At 40.2% G+C, this 22736-nt stretch overlaps 1 protein-coding gene across 4 annotated transcripts in view; it reads right to left on the bottom strand.

Moving 5' to 3' along the window:
- The window catches only part of PPARG (peroxisome proliferator activated receptor gamma), a 51634-nt gene that overhangs the window by 27946 nt on the left and 952 nt on the right, over positions 1–22736 (bottom strand). The window contains exon 1 of one of the 4 annotated variants that reach the window (XM_042026714.1): positions 18817–19125. The exons of the other annotated variants lie outside the window; for them this stretch is intronic. Coding sequence (XP_041882648.1) covers positions 18817–18850 — 34 coding nt within the window. The 5' untranslated portion in view covers positions 18851–19125. Of the gene's footprint in view, positions 1–18816; positions 19126–22736 lie in introns of those variants that run through there. 4 annotated transcript variants of the gene reach the window in all.

Consider the following 22736-nt stretch of genomic DNA (forward strand, 5'->3'; position numbering starts at 1 on the left):
GCTGGCAGTATTGTAAAACTATCTCATTATATAAAATGTAGGCGTTGCTCTCTATGAATCATTGTGATTTAAAATAAGATCCTGATAGACAGGCAATGAATCACATCGGATTTTGTAATCAGCAAGGGCTGACTTCTTGGGAGAGCCCTTTGCCCCCTTTGGCAAACAGTGGAGGGGAAGGTCTGCTCCAGCCATGGAGGTGCCTCCCGAGGCTGAAGGAAGTCATTGATTCTAAAATATCCCCAAAAACGCTGTGTGGGACACAAGATAGCAGAGCTTTGTCAACTGGAACAACACCACACAATTCAGTTGATAAGAGTGTTCACATTCTCAGGCCTGTGCTTGGCTCCAAGTCTCAACATACTTTAATAATTGGCATGTATTTATACTCGGCAGGCTTTGTATTGCTGGGTCTAGTGAAAGTTTTACCAACTACAAGACATCCATATAATTCCAAAATACCGTGTTTGCCATTAAAAGTATTTTAAGGGCAAATGAGCCATTCAGAAGTTTCATCTGCACGACTTGTGACTGTTCTTTCAGATATCAGACCTACTTTGAAGTCAACAGAAAGTTTTCCAGCTTCGACAGAAATGCAGTGGTTGGGTGAAAGTTAAGCCAAACACTCATTTTGAACATTACATCCCTGCTAATGGCATTGAAACACCTTCCTCAAGTTAAGCACTTTTAAAACTCAGTTTTTGGCGAAGAAAGGGCTACTTTAGCTAAGATATATTATTAAATTACATCTCATACACATCTATGCACACAGATAATGTACGTCATGATACAGACCCGTAAGAAACTGGGGTCTCATAAAATGCCCTATTTCCTGTGTAAAATGACTGTTTCAGGGACAATGCTGTGCCAGAGTTAATAAAATAAACTCCCAGCACCACAAAGCCCCAGTGGCACTGTCAGCCAGGAGCCTGCTGATGTTTCAGTAGGTAACAGCTCTGTCTGAAGCCTTCAAGCACGGCACAAAAACATTTAGTGAGTTTATCCCGTGCTCACACATGGTGTGTTATATGAAAATTTGCCAGTTCCTCTGTGGCTCCCTAAGCCTGTGTGAGATTATCCAGGATTTCAGGTAGTGTGGCAGAGCACACAGCAAACATGTGTAAGCACCACAGCTATTTACAGGACAATCTCCTGCTCCACTGCTTATCTGGTTTCATTAGGTCATTATCACCATGTCTCTTAATGCTGTTGAATATATTAATAATAGACTCCATTCTTTGGAAATGGTGCTTAGCCAGTAATTAACAGCTGAGGTATCAATTTAGTACGAAATTTTAAACAGTTGTTCTCCATTATGGAATTCAGAGTACAAAGTCTGTCTTTGCTTTTGAAATGTTAAAAACTTTAGTAGTAAATGTTAGATGGTATGTGCACGATACCCAGTTAATCTTCTTCTTCTAAAACACTGTAGGTGCAATAAATTCGATACCAACCCTGAAGAATTTTTGTAATAATAATAATAACCACATGGAGTTTTCTCAATCCACTTCGTAGTAGTAGGGAATTTAGGGATGCACAGTACTGTTGGGAAGAAGCCTGGGATTTTTTTCTCTCCTCAGACTCTGTCATGTCAGTGCTTTTCAATGTTCACAAGACAGTAAACTTCAGTATTGTTTCCAAGAGATGAGATAATAAGGCACACAACTGGACTAGGGTAAAATACACTCATTAATATCCTAAATGCAGTTCCCTGCCATGGCAGAATACTGAATACTCCCACAGGAAGAGGAGGAGGAGGAAAATATGCCATATGAATTTAAACTCATTCCTTGAATTAAATCCCACTTTTAAAGTTTTTCCTGGCAGTCAAACACACTGCAAATAATCCATAAAAATGCTTTCTCCTATTGGGATGAGTTGTTTCCACCACGAAGCTGTCATCTTCCAAACACTAAAAATGTAAAACAAGGCTGGATGGAGGGCCCACATGATTTGACCGAGTCCTGGTTTTTGGCAAAATATTTTAATCTGTTGGACAATCACCAAGTTGTAAAAGTTAAAAAGCACCATGTTGCAAAACTCATTCATTAACGTAGACGTGCTGAGCATTATTTCTGCATTAAATACAGAGCTCTCAGTGGAACAGCAAGCACCCCTTCCTGTATAGAAACAGATATAATTTCTGATACGTGCCACTATAAGATAATGCTCTTTGTGCCTGGACAGCCATTGTGATGGCAAGATAATTCAAGCACACCAAAGCCTGAGAAAGCAGATAAACAGCACCAAAGAGGGCTGAACATTCACCACTCTTCTCTGTCAGCTGCCCCCCAAATTCATCAGATTTTGTGGGGAATGCAGTTATTTACACACAGTTATTGAAGGGTGCTTTCATTAGGGGCTGAAACTCTTCTAGCAGACCTTCCTCAGCTTGGAGGGGAACCAGGAGTGACATCCCAACATAATTCTGACAAGACAAACACCAGGCAAAGGAAAGCGGACCCCCAAAAGTGATTATCTCCAGCAGCAGGTTTTCTACCCTACACTAAGAGTACCCACCTAAGAAATGTAGTAATAAAGACACATGAACTTTTGTACACCTATCATCTGTTGCACAAATGTATCTCTTTCATCTTTTAAATAAGAAAAAAAAAAAAAAAAATTAACCTTCTCAACTGTACGAACTGCAAAGCATCCAACCTGCTCAGCCACTTTTCAGCAAGAGAGCAATCCCTTGTCACCTGACTCCTGTACTTTTGACCCTCCAAAAAATTCCCAGCTGAAGCATGTTGACATGTTTTTACATGTGATTCAATAATGATTGCTCTCAATAGTGTTGGATACTTATCACACCTTTAGATCAATGTTCTTGGCCTCTCATGTGCTCCATCTTTCTAAATATTAATTTTTCCGTGGAGCTTTCAAACCACCCCGTCAAGGTGACTTCAGGCTGGGAGCGTGGGCTCAGGGCACGGGGAGGGTGAGCTGTTGTAACTGCAATTGCAACACTCCGAGAAGTATTTAATGAACACCAGGAAATTAACGTGGAGCTGTGCTCCGAATTTAAGTCACCTTGAACAGTTTCATTTTGAGTCTCTTGTTGGACTACAAGCTTCGAGAGAATCTTCCCCATTCTTGTCTTTTTGGGGTCAGCATAAAATACAACATTAAGTAACGTTGTGCTTGGTGTTTTATTCCAGAAAAAAAAAATAGGTGGGAAGTTTCTGAAGGAAATTTAGCACTGAAAATTGTTTTTATAAATATTAATTTGAAAGCCTGTGTTTGACTAAAGAATAGCAAACTGGGAGAAAGAATACTAAAGCATCCACTATAAAAACTCAGCACTAAGTTAGCACCAATGTACCTCCTTTTGTGTTATTGTATGTCCTACTTGCAGCAAAAAATCGAGGAATTTCATTAGGATTTTTCTGGTTTACATACCTAAAAAAGCTTTGTGCAAACTGGTACTTAAAACTGTAGTAACTACTGAGCAGAGGAAAAAAAAAAAAATCCAAACAGCCTCAGATCCAGCACCCAGGGTCTGAGTTACTGTGAAATAATGATACCAGAAAGCCCCAGAACAGAACTGCTTTATCTGGAGCTCTAAACTAAATGAAATGGGTTAATATTTTAAGTTTATGGGCCAACAGCTTCCCTACCAAACTCTAAGTAGTCCTGGATGTCACTTTATACATTGGGCAAATCAAACTCTTTTCAGTTATGTCGTTTTCCTTCTGCCATCTGACACTGATAACTCAACTCCCCCTACCACTCTAAAGAAAGTACCAGAATCCACGACTCAGATAAGGGATATCAGCACAACTTCAGGTGATAACTAAAGAAGGGGACTCACTCAGCTGTTACACAAAGTCATTGAATGCTCCTGCCACCCACCCCTCACAGTTTGCTGAGAAAAGGCCCCCCCATCACAGCACAGAATTTGATGGAAATATTTAATTCTTTTCCAAATGTACTTTTCAAGGGGGAAAAAAAAAAAAACCCAATATACCATTCCCTTAAGAATACAGAAGTAACTTACTGAAAACACAACGGGTAAGTGCTGTCTGAACCTGAACTAAAAGATGAATATTCCCCCTGCAGCCCTTTTATAACAATAAAAAAGACAAAATATTTGTGGGGAAAGAACACGATTTCATCTTTTATTTAATTTCAAAATCATTAATGCACTTCAAAAAGAACTTAAATATAACCTGCATAATGATACATTAATGTGAAATTCTACAAAGTCCTGACTTTGTTACAGTTTCAAAAACCTACTGTATTTTCTAATAAGGTATCTGGCATGGTTTGGATTTTTTAATGTGTCTGAAAACTAAAAGGTAGAAATTTCTTTGATCTCATTTTCTGTTGGGTAATTCTTTCTCTGTGTTACTAATAGCCTAAGAATATCACTGATATGACCTGGTCCTACTTTTGTCAACCTGCCTATTTCAAAATCAATTTTTTTCCAACTCCCCCACTGAAATTGCCTTGCTTTGCTCACGAAGGAACAAACATTTTTACCTGCCAAGGTCTGGAAAACGATTCCACACTTGTGAGCTGCCTGTCACTCCTGTGAGTGTCCCTCATCCCCAAAGCAGGCTCTGTTTGTATTCCAACAAACTCCTGTGTCTGCCAATAAACAGCACTCCATGGCTTTGCCACCGTTCTTTGCCTCTGAGGCAAACCAAACCTTTCAAAGACGTGTGTGTGTTTTGTTCTTCTGTTTGTAATATTGGTGCTCTCCAACCCAGAGTGCCAGCACGGGGCAAGTGCCAGCCCTGGCACACGCCGTGACACTCACAGGGCCCGTGGCCCTGCCCCAATCACTCTGCTGGAGGAAGATGGAAACTGGCCCTGCTATTTTTGACAAGAAATGTTCAAGAGTTAAAGTGACATCATTGGAGGACACAAGCGGAAAGCGGAGGATCCACAGCTAAGAACGGTTTAGGAGAAAGCTATTTATGTATAATTTCACAATTCTGCTATTTTTAACGGCTCACCCTAACCAGTCATTTTTGTAGATTTGTTTCCAGCTTGAAGGAATCTACCAACGCTTGACTGAATGATTAAAACCCTGCACTTTGCATTTCGCACAGAAATATTGTGGAGAGAGTGGAGTGTCTATCAGAAAATCCCAATGTGCCCCAGCCACCTCTGCTCCTATGGATTTGGAATCCTCTGAAACTCTGTGTATGAGATGACAACTGTCCCTAGAGATCCCAGTTCATGGAAACTCACCTGCTTTCATTAAAAAGCTGAACTGCCATCCCATTCCTGTCTTTGACAGCATTTGCTGCTTTCACTTGAGGAGAAAAGTGTATAATCAAGTTCTAACAGTGTTTCAAAAAGATTAATAATTATAAGGTTATGCAACATTAACAATAGTGGTACCAGCAAAGCAGCTGTGTTAAATTTTAACAGCATTAAAAAGAGGGGAAGAAAGAGATTTTGAGAAAATTTCAGTTCCCTTCTCTGTCATGTGTTCTTGTCATCGTCTTGGTTTTTGCTATATTTAAAACGCTGTAGGAATTTCTTCTGCAAGTAATCTAAGAGGGCAGCTAACAGCAAATCTTTCAGTTTCATGTCGTGATAAATGTAAGGATGCACCAGAATTCAAGCCAAAAATGTAAATACTAACATTGATAACATTGACAGCTAATTTCTTGCCTTTTTTTTTTTTTAACAACATTTATGTAATAAGTTATTATACTGAAAAACATATTAATCAACTTCCTGAGAAGTGCTATTTTGAATAATTATGTGTAACTATATTTCTTTAATCTAAACACATGTGCCATTCTCACACACAAACCACAAATCACATGCTGCAATTTTGCCCAGAGACTCTGGGATACTTGATAACTGGATTGGTTTATTTTTAAATCAGCAATTTATCTTCAATTGGGCCAGAATACCAACAGTTCAGCTTGCAATAAATGGTTACTGTCATACCCTGCTTTTCTTTTAAGGAGATTCCTTTTCTAGCCAAGCAAGTTTGGTGTGAGGAACTAAAAGTCTTTGCTGTGACTTCTTGTAACCCCTCAAGCAGGCGTGTGAACAGCTAAACATGTGGCTCTGATGTGGACTGAGGGTAAGCTTTTGGCACTTTTTACTCTTCTCAGTTTTCTTTCATTGCTCAAAAAATACCAATAGCTGCAAATTTCTGTTTGCTGATGGTTGATCTCTTTAAAGATCCAGCTGTATTTGAAAAGAACCATGTTAAAGTACTACTGAGAGTATCACCAAAAAGTAAATTCTGAAGGGACATCTGGATTCCATCCAGTGCAGAGCAGTGTAACAGAACACTGAATATCAGGGTGAGACACTCCTGAAGCAAAACTGCCCCTGAAGCCTTTGGGATCACCTCTAATCCCCAAGATCAGAAGGGGTCTCCAGCAGCTGAGTGCTTCCCACACCTACCCCTTCCTGTCCTCTGTGTAACAAAGGTGTGAGCAGCTGGTTTAAACCTCATCCCTACGCTCTGCACAAACTAAGGGATTATTCTGCAGCAGCTTAGGTGACCCTTCACCAACAATGATGTGCTTGGTGTAGAGGGACATGACTAGGATGGAAATAAGCACAACTATGATCTAATTCCATTCCACCCACCCAGACTGGCAGGGCTGGTGAATTTAGAGCCTGGTTTTGGTCTCTCACCTTCACTTTCTCCGACCAATACAGCATCACAAAATAGGCTAAACATTAGACTATTTGTAAAGCAGGCTCTGGTTTTTGCTGGGCTCCAAGAAGTCAGTGTTAACCTCATGGCACACCTTCCCAACACAAGGGATGGGCTGCCCAAACCTCTGTGGCATGGTGTGTAAAACGAATACAATTAGACAATCAAATTCTGATTTCCGAACTGTTTCAGGCAGAATCTTGTACTGGACTTGGTTAATTTTGGAACTATGGATTATTTCTTACAGCTCTGCATATATATGGCCACTGAGCCAGACAAGATAATTTGGAGACAAATATGAGCTCCTTTGAAATTGGCTGTAAATCTCCATCAGTTCACTTAATTTACCTTTCACAGGACAGCAATGGCAGCATCTGTTTTTAACTGGAATGCTGGACCTCCTGGTCAATATCTGACCACACCAAACCCAAAATCTCCACCAACACAGACATCCAGACCATGCAGGAACCAAACTGAACCTCCTCCTTCCTCAGACAATCTGGGGGAATCACTGCTCCATAATCTGAGATTGGGGGAAAAGTGCAAACTATTGATCCTGAGACCACAACAACACATCAAGCGGGCAGTTAAAAGCTTCCTCCCAAGATCTACATCTCAATGAAAGCAGAGAGAGTTGCCAATTCCATTCTGTGTGTCAGCTCCCCTGGATTATCAATGGGCCATATGCTGTGAATCACATGGCTCAGCCGGATCCTGCATCTTGCCAGTTGTATCTTGCTTTTACTATTAGTTCTGGGATGTTAAAACCACTATTGTAAGCAGTTCAAAAATACATGTCGGAAAATTGTTAATGCCCTAGTCATACAATGTCATTTTGAAGCTCCCTGGGAATTTAGATTTGCACAGCTTATTAGGATATGACCTTTCCCTTGATTTTTTTATTTTAAGATCAAGTTAAGATGAAATTTCCCCAGAGGGAGTTGCTGTGTTTCCTTCACAGATAAGGCAAAGAGCAATGGCAGCTCCACACAGAGACAACTTTCATACGTTTCTGCAGCACGGACATCCAGAGCATTCCTTGAGGCTGAGAGGGAATTAACAAAAAAAAGCCCCAGCAACACAACAAAGGTATTTCCCTGAATCTTTCACCTTTTTTTTTCCCCCCAGTGTCATCTGTGAGGAGTTTTAGGGCCTGTGGACTCTTGCATTCAGAGCACCAGGGCACGAGATAACGGCTTGTCTCTGGAATACATTCCTACTCCTTTGTGGAATATCTACCTCTCCAGCACTCCTTTTTCCTCTTCACAATATAGATTTTTGTCTCAGAAATTCACGCACTTCCCTTGGATTTCATGGACCTGATCTAAAAGCAGGAGGTTGAAAAATTAATTCTCAAAATTAGTGCTATGGGCTGATTACAAGCTACCAGGCACAGTGGTTAAATACTTATATATAATAAACACTTTTAATAGTTTAAGACAGGGGAACTCCAACACTTCTTAGTCTGTTTTGCCTCTTTGTCAATGAAACCAACAAAGAGAATTAGTTAAAAAATTAGAAATTGAATGATGTTGCTTATATTTTAAAATTTTCAAATGGTCAAGATGGTAAGAACCAACAACTGTTAATAAGTTTTTATTTAGGAGAGAATAATATTCTCACTAAAAGTGAAAACAGTTGGTCAATAAAGAGATGACCAAAAAGAATTACGTATTTTGCTTTTTGGCCATTCAGGGTGAAAGTTTTATGCATTAAACCTTTGCTATGCAAACAACATTTTTTCTCAGCTACAGATACCAAAATAAGAAAAGGAAGTGATGATGAAATAAAGCGAATTACTTTTTGTGTAAGTTTTCATATAAATAGTCTGGCTTAGTAGTTGGGGTGGGCACTGTGCAGAGAACATTCATACAACCCTGCCACAGTAAAGAGGGTGTTTGGAGGTCATGGCAATGACACAGCCAACAAAACCATACGAAGATTCAAAGGAACCTTAAATCAGCCTCGCCGACTTTACAAGTTTCCTCGTCTGCAGCTCTCCAGGAGCGATGCCCAGCCTGCTGGAACTCCACCAGCACACAGAACGAGTCCTTTGCACTTCCCTGCATCAGCTGTGAGCAGGGGGATCTCCCCACGAGTGAAATTTGCATTTCCAGCAGCAGCCCTTCCTCCTTCCGTGGCTGACAAGAGATACGGGTTTGCTGCTCCCACAGCAGGTAGCAGACAGCCTTCACACGGTGTCAGGCTCTAGGCAGGAGCTGATGTGCAATTGATCCCGGCCTAATCTGTCTCTCCTGGGCAAGTACAAAGTCATTATCTGCATCACCAGTCCAAGACCTCTATGACACTTAGGTATCCAACAAGAGAGTAAATAAATCCCCAGCGATAGCATTCGCTGCCTATCGCTGGGAGCAGCCTGGTGTCACACGGGCTGAACTTTCCTGCAAATAAATCCACCACGACTCTAGAAAATGGAAAGAATACAGAAGGAAAAAATGGCCAGCTGAGCACTCTGAACTTACAGGAAGGGATCTGGTGGATAATATAATTTCTAGTACAGCAGGGTATCAGCAGTGTTTGAAGAGTGATTCAACAGACATTGAGTATCTTTTTTACTGTGGTGACACAGAGCCAGTGCAGATGCATAGTGTAAGCACTAAAAGTTTATTTACAGAGGGCAGGACTGAACATTTCATGTGAACACATTCAGGCCATGATAAAGAGCTTTGTCTCCCATTAGTAATTTAAAGAATTGTGATTTGGTACTCCCAACACACCTATAATTGAATTCCTCAGTCATAAAATCACTGGTGCCAAACAAGTCCTGGTATCTTTTATCAAGCCTCTTTTTTCTTGTCATTTGTTAACATAATTCTTATGGAGCTTTTCTTCTTTTTATAGATACATTTGCTTTAGTTATAAATTAACCCTGGAATTTACTCTCCCAGAGGCCACAAACTGCTTTTTTATTATTCTCTTGGAAAAGTTTCAGGCTCTATGAATTGATGATTTGAAACAATTTTTGAGTAACAGCTCAGATGCAGAGGAAGGAAATTCAAGAGATTGACAAAGCAGTTGAGACTAAACTGGAAATGTTTAGATGCCTTTCTGGGCCTTCTGCTCTGGAAACCCTGATTAATTTACCAAAAGGGAACGTGCTTCCCTGTGGGATTTCTGGTGCTTCCAGTTCCCTGTAGTAAGATACTCACATACAGCCTCATTCTGAAATGAGGAGCTTCCTAAGAAGTCCCATATTTCAGTGGCTCCAGAAGCTGGCCAGCACATCCCAAAGGTATGCGGAATACTCCAAATTTCGGAACGTGTTATAAACCACCAATATTTGTTTAACAGATTGATTCAAATATTGCCCATTAAAAAATAATTTTTCAGCTGATAATGTGATTGTAAAAAACAAAGCTTAAAATATCTTCACTGGTTCCTATCGTGTCTTTGTTGGGCTGTTTCTCTTCATCCCAAGGGCTTTGGAAAGCCTTGGCTGTTTTCAGCCAGAACTGACTCCAAATGTAGAGGATTTTGAACACAAAGGGCTGAAATCATTGCTGCTGCCACCACTGAAAGAGCAACAGTTTGTGCTCAACTTGTAAAAAAAAAAATATATCAAAAAATCCAAATGGAGAATTCCAAAAAGACATATCCATAGGAAATTAAGGGAATCGGTTCTACTGTTCAAAGAACTATTTGTGTAAGAACAGAATGACACTTTTTAACAGCCACAACAATTCCCACATTATTTCCTTTATTTGTCTGTGTTAGTTTTACTACAAACCACTTAAATTGGAAAATTTAGATTTGATAGTAACACACCAGATATCCATTTTTATGGCTTAATTCCCATTTTAGCGAAGGTTTTCCAAGGTGGAGAAAATTTGAAAAATATGCCTTAAAGGTTCAGAAAACAGGAAAAGATCTTGGAGAACTTTGCATTTCTGGATTACTCTTCCAGTTTAGAATGGCTGTGGTTGTGCTGCCGCCTCACCACACGTAACAAGGTGATGACTTCACAGGATCCCAGGATGGTTTGGGTTGGAGGGGACCTCAAAAATCATCCAGTCCCACCCCAGCCATGGGCAGGGACACCTTCCACTGTCCCAGGTGGATCCAATTCTCATCCAGCCTGGCCTTGGGCACTGCCAGGGATCCAGGGGCAGCCCCAGCTGCTCTGGGCACCCTGTGCCAGGGTCTCCCCACCCTCATAATTATGAATTTCTCTCTAATACCCAATCTAAACACACCCTCTTTCAGTTTAGCCAGATTGAGGTGGTTATAAATGACATAGTTTTGTTTTTAAGAAATTCCCTTAAAAATTACTCTTTAATTAAGAATAGCAAAAGGGCTTGAGGAGCCCTGGGGTATTTTTCCCATATAAATGAATGCTTTCCCCATCTCTAGTTTCCCAAATTCAAGGCAATGCCCTTACAAAGCTAAACAGAGCTTCCTCCTCTCTATGCTGTTTCTGAGATTGCCAGTCAATTATGTGAAGTTAAAATATTAAAATTTTCATCTGAAAGTGTGCTTTGAGTCTCTGAATTGCCATATTTTTATTAGTCAGTGTCGCATTCTTTTGAAAAATCTTGTAACTTAATGTGTATTTCTTCGTGAATGCTTCACCTGTTTGACTACCTGTAAAAGGTTCTTGATGCATTTTTTTTAAGTCTCAAAAAACCATGATAATTTCTGCTCTTTAATTGAATCAATGATCACACAGATGAAAGGAATTAACAGTTAAAATATTTAACAACTTTTATGACAGAAATGAAGTTGAGAATGGTGGCTACACTGTCAAGTATTTTAGCTCTCAAATTTTCAGGTGTTAAACTACACAGTCATCTTTTGGATTTTACACCTCTGTGCTGTCTAATTACCGCAAAGATTAAAAATTCCCTTATTGTTTTTGTTGACAAAACTTGGGGCAAATCAGTCAGTGTGGCTTGGCCCTGCTGTCCCGAAGGATCAGAACCCTGAATTATACCCAGGTCTAACCCCCTTCTCTCACACCTTGTGCACACATTTCATAACTTTGTTTGCCCTCTGCGCTTTCACTCGAGCCAGGAGGAGTTTTCAGAGCAAGCAAGTTGTAATGTATTCTTTACAGGTGAGCTACAATGTTAGCTGTCTCTAGTTCTTGGAACAGACAGTAGGACAATAAAAAGTCAAATTATTTTTCAGGGCATTGACTGTATCCTATACAAGTATTGTACTAACATCTGTTCAGGACAGATGGATAAATAGAGAAGGAGTTTTGCCATCACGCCACAAAGCTCCCATAACAGGGTTAGAAAAAATTAAGAGTATTTATAAAGATTTTGGGCTTTGCTTAATGTGTTCTTTTATTTATTTACACGGCAGCCAAATGAACAGACAACACGGGCTAAAACGACCTACAGAGATCATTTTTTTCATGAAATTCTGATCTCTACTTTACCAAATACACAATTTCTTCCTGTGTGCCACAAGCTTTCTTAGAAAAATCTCCACATTTGAAATCACTGATCTAAACCCTAACCCTAACCCTAATCTTTTAGAGCTGAAAAGCTACGAGTGGAACATTAGGCACAGATCAGCTTGCTCTGAGGGCAGCAAGAAACTTAAAAAGAAATGATAACAGATCTGAGGGGAGTTTCAGCTGATTCCATTTCAGCTCTACCAATAAACCGAGGAGCCCCAGGACTCTCACTCTGGCCATGCTTGTCCTGCTCTCATCATCAAACTCAGTTGTCCAAACTAGGTGGCAATTTGTGAATGGTCTCTTGCAAATGGTCCAAAGTATTTCAGGAAAGTGATTGAATGGCTCTTAATTGGCTGAGCTAAAACTGGAGCAGGGACAATTCTAAGAATCTACCCATTGAACCTTCCACTTCCTGCACCTGTGCCCAAGTTACAGCACTCTCATTTACCAGTATGGTTCAAGCCCTTGCGTTCAACGAGACTGCTCTGAGACTGGGGAATGTTGCTGCTTTGGGGTTCTGGTTTGGTTTTCCTCAGATCCACTCAGTTATTTAACTGGGAACCAGCTTTTCTTCCTGCCTGTGGCCCCAGTTGCTGCCTGCCAGCTGGGAATACCTGTAGTGGGTTCTCACAACCCTGGTGGAGTTCAGCACCAGTGTGAACGTGAACAAGACTCTCCTAAATCTCACCACAGATGCTTTTCTCTCGTACACCCTTTTACTGAGCACTAATAAAGGCACTGACCTCTTTTTCCCAAATTTGCAGTTCATTTCAGTGAAATATCTGTGCAGAAAACCCTGCAGAGATGGAAAACTCTAAGTTCCATTCTTGATAATGATCAAATTCCTGTAGTTGCCATCTAACAGAGGCATTTAGCCATCGATCTTCGTGTCTCATAAAAACACAGGAAACATTTTGCTGCTTCAAGGCTCCACAATATAAGAATGGCAATACTACAGCAAACAGGAAAGCAGTTATATGTATTAATAATTATTAATATTTATAATTATTAATATTTCTCTCACTCCTCTGAGAATAGGGAAGAACACACTGGCACCTCAAAATCACCCCCAGCTTTTAGGATAATCCACATTCCCTATTCTTCAGATTTGCTGCTCAGCACCGAAGGAAATAACAGACCCTGCTCTGAATAATGGCTTTTAGAAGATGCAGGGAGAAAAATCCTATGGGCTCTGTCAGTAACTTTTCCCAAAGCAACACTCCTCTCTGCAGTAGATTTCCCAATTTTTTTCTCTGATTTAATTTCAGGAATTCTTACTCAGACGATGTTTTCTTCGAGGAGCTATACAACAGTTTAAATGACACCCTGGAATCAGACAACAGTGCTATTTAGTATTTAGCCTGCATTGTCTTTATTTCATTTCCATATTCATAGCTCAGTGAGTGCTCTATCACTCCTACTGTTTTGGACTCCAGAGAATTCCCTTCTTCCACAGAGTAACTGCCAGGTATAATTACTACATTCATTAGCCTTTCCTGGAATAATTGTCAGGGAAGTGGCAACCATGCCTGCATCAATTTCTTCTTCCTCCTGGCTTTTATCTGCTTTCCTTCCAGGACAATTAGAGGTTCTCTCTATTTTCTCTTCCCTTATTCACCTCAACCCTTTTCCTCCCTTTATTCCTCCCAACAGAATTTTGGGGAGGAAAGGGAGAGATGGTCTCACTGTTTTCACATCTAGCAATTCGTTGTGGTTTTGTTTTTTTCATTTAAATCCATGTAACATGCAGTGGAGATTCCCAGAACAGCTGTTTCACCAGTGCCAACAAAAGAGCTGGCCTCGTGTCTAAGGGTCAAGCTGGAGGAGAAATTCAAAATTGCCACATGCTTTCTAACATTGTGCTGTGCCTTCCTGTTCTTGGAGAGGGGAGGAGACCGGAATCTGCTGCCCAGCCTGCGTCAGAGGACGTAGGCACACTCCAGGACAGCAAATTTAGTGTATGGACGAGGTATTGTTATTCTAAACTTACCTCAGGCTGCAGCAATATTCACTGCCTGTTCTGCTGTCCTCAGTGACAGGAAAGCTGTCACTTGTTGTTAGCATATCAGACAGTTCCTGTTCTCAGAGGACTCATAAGTAAGGCTAGATTTAAAAAACAGAGCGAACTTGGGCAGAAAAAGAACAATGAGTAGGGATGCCAAAATACAGTGAAAGACCACGTTATGGCATTGTCAGCATATCTTAAACCAAGAAAAGCTGAAAATCTCATAAGAGACCAGAGAGAAGAATTCAAAATCAAGGAGGTTCCAACAATAAACTTTAAGCTTTGAGAAGGAAATTCAAACATCTGTATTTTTTTTAAAGAATTCCCCTGTTTTTTAATACTTTCATTGGCAAAAATAAAAAGGGCTAAATAAATAAAGAAATCCAGCAGTCGTAGCTAATCTTCCCCCTGCCTTCCTTTGACATTTCCTTTAATTAATTAATTAATTAATTTCCTTTCCTGATATTCACTGTGGACAGCTTCTTCCCTTTTTCCCAGCTCCCTTCTCTGCTGAGCCTCCGAAGTCCCACACTGGCCTTAGATCCCTGCCCTAATCCACCACTGCAATTAATCTAATCACACTGCACACCAGTAGCCTCCATTAAGATTAAAGATAATCTTGCTATTTCACAAGATTGAAAAAGCTGGAGCCAACCTTAACATTGCACATTACTCCACCTATTCTGCATAAATTCCGTGTTACGAGTATTGTAAACCAGGAGGGCACTGGTAACGTTGTTACCTTTTAAAACCAGAATTGAGACAATACCCAGCAGTTTTTGGGGTTTTCATCTGATCTCTCACCTACTCGAAACTGGCGCCCTGATGACCCAAAAAAAGAATGGAAAGAAGTGCACATGACTTCCACATCCTCAGTGTTACATCACGAAGGATGAACCAGCAGATTGTGTACAGCTCACAGCGCTGCTGTGCTGTGTGCAACTCTTTTCTTGCATAAAAAAATGCCCTTCTCAACAAAACTGTGACTCATTAAAAAACTGACAGACACCAATGAAAACAGTGATAGACACAGACTCATTTCATAATGGGTCCTGCTGTGGGGACTCTGACATTCACCTGCTACGTGGTTTTTATTAAAAATTAAGGTACGTTTGTGGGGCAAGCCAGATCTTTAATACTCCTAAATTTTGGATTACAATTTTCATTGCCAAAATTTTTTCAAGAAGACGCCCACAAGAAAATATCTTTGCTGTAGGGAAAATGGGTTCTTGATACCGAAGGGTTTCCCAGTACTTCCAGCACTGTCAAGAATTCCTGCCTACGCCAACTGTGCTGTAACCACTATTTCTTAATAAATCAGTAATCCTGATCTAAGAAAATAATTCCTCAAATGTCATTACCTGTGTCAGAAGGCAGCTTGCATAACCTGATGTGTTATCCCAGCTAAAAACCTGGGTGCAACGATTTCAAGTGTGTGTTTTATCCCAGGGGTTGGATTCCTGCAAAAAGCCCGACACTAAAGCAGATCTTGGGAACATAACAAATATCCTGGTGAAACTGGCCACATGAGGCAGGCCCAGGGAGCAAATTTTGGGCAGTGCCCAAAGGAAACTGGGCAAGGAACCCTCTTGGGTCTCCTGTGCATCATGGCCTAATGTTCTTCCCTGCATCACAAAAACAATTCACCAGTTTGAGACAACTGGTGGGCTCCCAGCACAATGAATGCTCCAAGAAGCTGGCAAAGCAGGGGTGGAATTTGCTTCCAGTGGCATTTCTTAAATGTAAACAGCATAATAATAATAATAATAATAATAATAATGATAATACCACCCCCCCTCCCCAATAAGCAAGCTAGGAACTACTAATTAAGCTTCCATCAGACTTTTGGAGATTATATTGCATTGCCTTAATAATGAAAAATACATTGAAACCATTGGTAAAAATCCTGAGCCTTCCAATGGAATTTTTGAATATTTGCGTTTTTCCTATTTTAAATTCAAGACCTGAAACTTTTGTAGCACCAATTTGGAAACTTGTTCAGTAGTCAAATTAACAACTCATATTTAGATGAGATCTGTACTAAAGAATCCACTCCAGGCCAATTCAGCAATTCTGGCAATAGCTGCAGTGTAAATGTGAAAAAAAACCCCAACCCAAATCCAGGAAAAGAAACCTTTTAAATGGTGCTTGTTTCATTCAGAGAACTGATTTAATGTGAAACCCTTTTGCTCTAAATAAGGCTTAAAGTTTCATCTTGTTTATCATCTCAAACCATCTTCAGCAACAGCTGGAAATTCTGAAAGTGAAAGCACATTTGCAGAACTTTTGTTTCCACATTCCGTAATCCTGTTCTAGGCAAAACCCAAAAAGTCTGCACCTCTGTATGGGTACCCTCAATGTGCACCCATTTGTCAAACCCTATTTATGTTGCCAATACTGCGGGATATTTAAAAGAAATAAAACACTAGCCTGTTTTTCTTAGCATTTCTAATCATTTCAAGCCTCAAATAACATTAACATGCCTTGATGGACAAACAAGGCACCTCAGATATGCAGTTCAAGTGCAAATGTTGGCATCTGGGAGGGACAAAGGGAAGAAAAGCAGTAAAACCCGTGCAGAACTTTAGTGTCTCCATGAAATAAATCCATCTCCTGTCATGGGTTAACTTTAGGGGGATTGGAGGAGTAGCTGCATCATTAAGTCAGTGCAAGAGCTTTGTTTTAGACATATTGCATGCTAGAAAACAAATAAATATTAGATTTTTTTCCTCATTCTGAAGGCAATGAGACCCTGAGCTGCAGCCTCTTCAAACTTTCTCCCAATTTCATTACATATGGTCCTGAATAAGTTTAGAGAATGGAGAATACAGATAAATTCTGAGTAAATAAAGCAACCTCATGTACTTCTGTACTTGCTTATCTATAGATTTCTCTGGGTGTAACTGAAAATAAAATTTGGGTTTCTTGTTTTTTACAGTCATAGGTAGGATTAAAAATCAATTTAGCAATGTACCACATAATAACATGTTTCTATGCAGCTTAAAAGCTGAGATTCAGCATAAAATATTGTAGCTGAAATACCACTGTAGGGAACAGCAACTCCAAGGAAAACACATGCAAGATGAAAGGATAAACTCTCAGTTTTATTTACTGTAGACATAAAAAGTCAGGACCTAAACCTATCATGAGGAAATATGTACATTATGAAAGGCAGTAAATAGAAGTGGCTGCATTTTTCCACAAGCCCCCATATTAGATAGCACCACAAAGCACCAGGTCCAGGTAGTAAAACCTGTTTTTCTGACCACCCCTACTAGAAGATCTTGGTGTGAGTGTTAAAGCCTGTAATTAACATTTTTCTTTTCATAGTTCCTTTTTTTGGTGGAACAATGTGAGTCTTTTGGTGAGCCTGACTTCTCTCTCAAAGCACCATGGCTGAGCACTTGGTTCACAGCAATATTAAAATATTCCCCTAGCACAGGCAGTGAAAATGTTCATCAGTCTATTTGTATACAGATGGCAACCTGAGTTCAAAGCCTCTCAAACTTCAAAATTGCTCCTACCCAGCCACAAATAGTAACAGCAGTTACACAACCTCTCTGTTCAATAAATCCAAACAAACACACAAGTACTATGGACTTCTCGTGCAATATTATAACATAAAAATCCCACTTTATGCAACGCAGTGTAATCACGTATTGTGTAAAAAGTTTTAAGACGAGATCATAATTCTGGGCAGGACTCCTTTGTGCAAATGTGAAATTCTCTGCGAAGTAAATGCTTAAACTCAGTGGAAAAACACAAGATGCAATAAGAAAACTTCCCCTGCTCTGCCTTATCCCAGGTAAATATTCCATACAGCTGGAAGTGTTGGGATGCAAATCATGCATTTAGAATTTTATACACCCAGGTAAGTTAGAGGGATTGGAGCTGGAGGTCTATAAAAAAGTGTAGGATTCTGGCAAAAGGGAATCTAAAACATGTCACAATCTGATCTGTGATAAAGAGGAAAGACATCAGTCCCCACAGAGCTCATGAAATTCCAACAACCCCTAAAGCAGCACGAAGTCGACTATTTTATAATGGCATAATAATAGCTGTTAGAAGACCAAAAGTAGAACTCATGCCTAATTTGAAGTGTAGAATAAACTAATACCAACTGCAGTGTCTGTAGCAGAATGTTGGCCTTTCATTTGGAGTTGAAATACGTTAAGAAATTGATGGCACAAAAATTCCAGTAAAAAAGGCAGATAAATAAACTCCTCCTGTTACACTGGCATTTCTTACAGGTTTTGAAGAAAAACATGTAGGACTTTAGCTATAATATGTACTCATGGCTATTTAATTTCAGACATTTAGTCTCACTGAACAAACAGCAATTCCTTTAGAGCTGGACCCTCAATTTGAGCGTACTAAACCCACAGACACGCAGTAATTCAGCAGTAATTGCATGGAAGCAAACTGGATAGAGGACTAAACTTTTATCACTGCAAACCTGATCCTACTGAAACCACTGACCTCAAGGAAGCGGGGATTTCTATTTTTTTTTTTAGATTCTATGCATCTTCCACCCACCCAAGAAGTTTCTTTGCTGGACTGGAGGGTTCTGTACATTTTCTGTTGGGATATTGCCCAATATTTATTATCCTGTGCTATCAGAAATTACACACAGCCTTTCAGCACTGCTAAGTAGGAAGCCATTCCTAACATAGGGTTAATCCCTTCCCTACACACACACATCCCCTACAAGCACGTCCATAACCCCACACGTGTGCTCACCCCAGCAGCCATGCAGGGCACTCATGCTGGACATACATCCCCAGAGCTCCGGCAGCTTTGTGTTTTGTAAATTGCTAATTATCAACCAGCAGAGTAGACTTTGGGATTCAGAGACTTGAATTCATAGACTTTGTCCTGAATGTGCAGACTGCATGGCATGGAGGAGATCTGCTTAGTCATGAGGAAAGGGGGTGGCTTATGCAAGTCCACAGAGCATCTCCTGCTAGTCCATTCCAGAAATTCACAGCCCGGCTTTGGAGGTGGTTCCTTATCCTCCCCTGTCTAAGGGGGATAGTTTTCCTAGTTCCAGGGAAAGCTTGAGAAACTGCCAAGTAAAGAGAAGAGGATACTGCTTAGAAGCTGAGGTGGTTTTTGCTGTATATTTGGGGATTTATTACACATATCCCTAACGTTTTCTGTCACAATGCTGATTAGAATCTGTTACTGTTTTAAGCACTATTTACTCTCTATAAATGGAAATACTGAAATTTCAAATTTCATATTTTGCATCAATCTCCCTCCTACACTGTGTCTCCATTGCAAATGTGGAACTCTGCATTCTCATGTCATAGATCACATAGTATTGAGGACAGGGGCAATTATTTCATTTGAGTAAGAAGATGGCCCCAATCTGGACTAGGCTGCTAGGTACTACTGCAACACAGGTAATTAAAAATATCTATATAGTTCATGTATCATGAATTTTAATTGGAGAATGATGTCATTGTTTAGTTCAGTTCTATAGAGTGGTTTATGAGAGGGCAAACAGGCCAAATAATATAATGGAAGGTGTGGGTGGAGTGGGAGAAAAATGTGAACATCATCAAATTGACTTCAGTTCTGCGAAAGTTTCCAGATAGGAAGACTGCAGAATAGGCCTTGCTTTAATTTTCTTTCCCCCCCTCTCTAAGTTGAAAGAGCAAAACTCTACGACAGATTTATTATAATTTGCCCTGCAGTGTGAGAAGGGCTGAAAACTTTGTAGCGGGAGGAAGAGGAAAGCCCATGTTGCAGCAGAAGAGCTGATGCTGAAGCAGAAATGTAGTGTTTCCTATGGTTGCCACATTTATTTTCTCCTTCCTATTTCCTTCTACCTGCGAGACCTGGGAGTATCCCAAGCCCCACTCACCACAGGAGTGAGTACCAGGGTGATAATTTGCTTAGCACCAGCATTTTCTACATTGTCCCTGGCATGTGAAAGCAGCAAAAAGAGGGACTACCCCCCATTTAAAACAAAGCACAACTGAAAAAACTCCCTGGGCTCTTCCCTTTGTAGAAAATAAAAAGTGGAGGGGGGAACAGACAAAAGAAACATAAGAGATTTATCATTTAATGTAGGCATCAATTTACATTTCGTATTCCCAAGAATCCAAAGACAAATCTTACGTCTCTTGCATTTTTCTTTCTGCCTTGGAAAAGACTCCACAGGGAAAAAGACAGGGACAAGGAGGAGATTTTTTTTCCCCAAGTACTCTGTAAATGAAGTCCTTAAGAAGTGACCTGTTAATAGGAACCCCCAAGTTCTGTCTGCAGCATGAGGAGTAGGACGTAAGTACAACAATGTTCTCTGGCTTTGGATTATTTCTAACTCTTTCTCTTGTTAGCTCACAAAAAGTTAACTCACACACAAAGAAGATTTGGCATAAAGCACCTGAAAAACAGATCCCTGCTGTTGAAAAATGACACATCATTATGGAAATACAGTGTGAAATAATTAGCACTTATCATCTAATATCATGCTGGATTTAATAAACCTATTAGTGATTAAAAAATTAAACTAGTAGCAATAACTAATGAAAAGTATTGTATCCATGACTTCAAAAGAACCTGGCATGGAGAATTTATAATTGTAGGACGATTCCTCTTGAGTAACTGCACTGGAAACTTTTACTGCGTGACAGAGGAGGACATGGGAATAATCCTCGTGAAAAAACTTGTAAAAGAAACTCGGATTCTGAATATCAAATACGCACAATTAGTGATTCACAGTTAGGCTACTAAAAAGGGCTAGTAAAGGCATTCAACTCCACTCTGAGCAGATTACATGGAAAAAAAAAAAAAGCCTGAAGAGGGCCTCACCAATCAAGGTGAAAAAGTATTATTTTTCATTATTTAGTCCAGCTTTGTACAAGACAGAGTTTTTGTTCTACTTTTAGACTTTCTCTTGATTTTACAATAAAATTATTGTTTTCAAATTCATTTTATTAGCCATTACTCTAAGTAGGAAATTATACTGACAGTAATTGAAGCTGTGCCTAAATTTATTTTATTGACTTAGAAATGGACTTGTGGTTATTTAAAAAAGTCCACAGAAGAGTCAGATTTAGAAGCACTGTTGATAAGGGGTGTCTTTATCAGTCCCATAAGGAAGGTTAAAAGGCAAAGCTTCAACGTTCTTCAATTAAATTCTGATATTTCACCGCCTTCATTTCAGAATTCACTATATGAAATACAAATTTATATCAGGAAAGAAATTATTATTTGTATATTTCATACTGTAATGGAAGTTTCATTGAATGCTGATGTTTCATATATTGTATTATCTAGGAATTTGGCATTGAGGCATTTCTAAGAAACCCAGACCATCTTAGGGCTGTTTATAAGTATAGAATTTCTGAACCACTACTAGTTAGTGAGATATTTTGCAAAATTGATGCCTAAGAACATTCAAATTCAAAAGCTGTCCGTGTAAAAATACCTTTATATTATATTTCCGATTGGTTATCATTCAAAGTCAGTGCCAACTATTTTTTCAACTCTCTCTCCCCTTGACAAGCCCATGCTTATATTGTGCCACATGCCTTAACACACTGCTAGGAGTGATTTCTTGTAATCTCATAATTAAATCTCTAAGCAATTTTTGCAGCAATTTTTTTTTTTGTGACAGCCAAAGAGAATAATGATGTCAAACACATCACTTTATGCACCAAATTCTGATATTAGTGAGAGCACACCATACGAAATTTCTTTTCAAAGGGGAGCACTGAGTATCATATGTCACAGTCGCTTGGTGTACGCTGGGAATTTTTAGTTAACTAGTAACAAATCATAGTAACCTTTTAAAAGGTAAATTACTTATTAAATTATGGACTAATTGCTACCAGAAAATAGATATTTTAATGTGGAGCATTGTAATCAGGTTCTACAGCGAAAGCTTGTTCAGAGATGGGGCAGCAAGTCACAAACACAAGGCTAACCCAAACCCCTGCTTATTTCAGGGAGAATTATAATTGATCCATCTCATTTAAAGAAACCTAGACTCCGCAGGACATCAAGAAATTGATAATTCCCTGAGCTTTTAATCACAATAAATACCAGCCTTACATCACTGATATTAATAAATGCATCCCTGTTAAGTCAGCATAGTATTGTCGTGTGTACACAGTGCCACAAAGTTACAACACCACAGGAACTTGCACTCTCTAGCTGCAGAATACCCTGGGGAGAAATGACACCAGGAAGATTACAAAACGCTCCTGCGAACCTGAGGCATGCCATCAAGACACAATATATTTCAACATAGCATCTCAGTCGTTGCAGGCTCTGAAAGGCTCCCCGGCTTTCTGCGATTGGGAAATTGAACAACAACAACAAAAAAAGCAGCTGTTCATTCATTACGAGAGGAGCCAGGTGAGCCCAGCACTGCCCTGGAGGTGCTTTCCCCCAGGGCGGCAGGAACGGACGCCCCGCGGTCTGCCCCGTGCAGCGGATCCGTCCGTCCGTCCGTCCGTCCATCCATCGTGCCCATCACCGCCACCTCCGCAGGGCGGGACACCGCCCCTTCAGCCCCCGAGCATCCTCCGCTGCGCGGCTGCGGCCGGACCGGACCCACGGCCATGCAGCACCATGGACACAGCGCCCGGGCTGCCCCGGCCGGAGCGCCGGCACCGCACCTGGAGCGCGGCCGGGCTGCCCCGGGC

This window comes from Corvus kubaryi, unplaced genomic scaffold (assembly GCF_017639235.1).
Source record: "Corvus kubaryi isolate FWS band 111438036 unplaced genomic scaffold, C.kubaryi_AGA036_p1.0 37285, whole genome shotgun sequence".
NCBI lineage: Eukaryota > Metazoa > Chordata > Aves > Passeriformes > Corvidae > Corvus > Corvus kubaryi.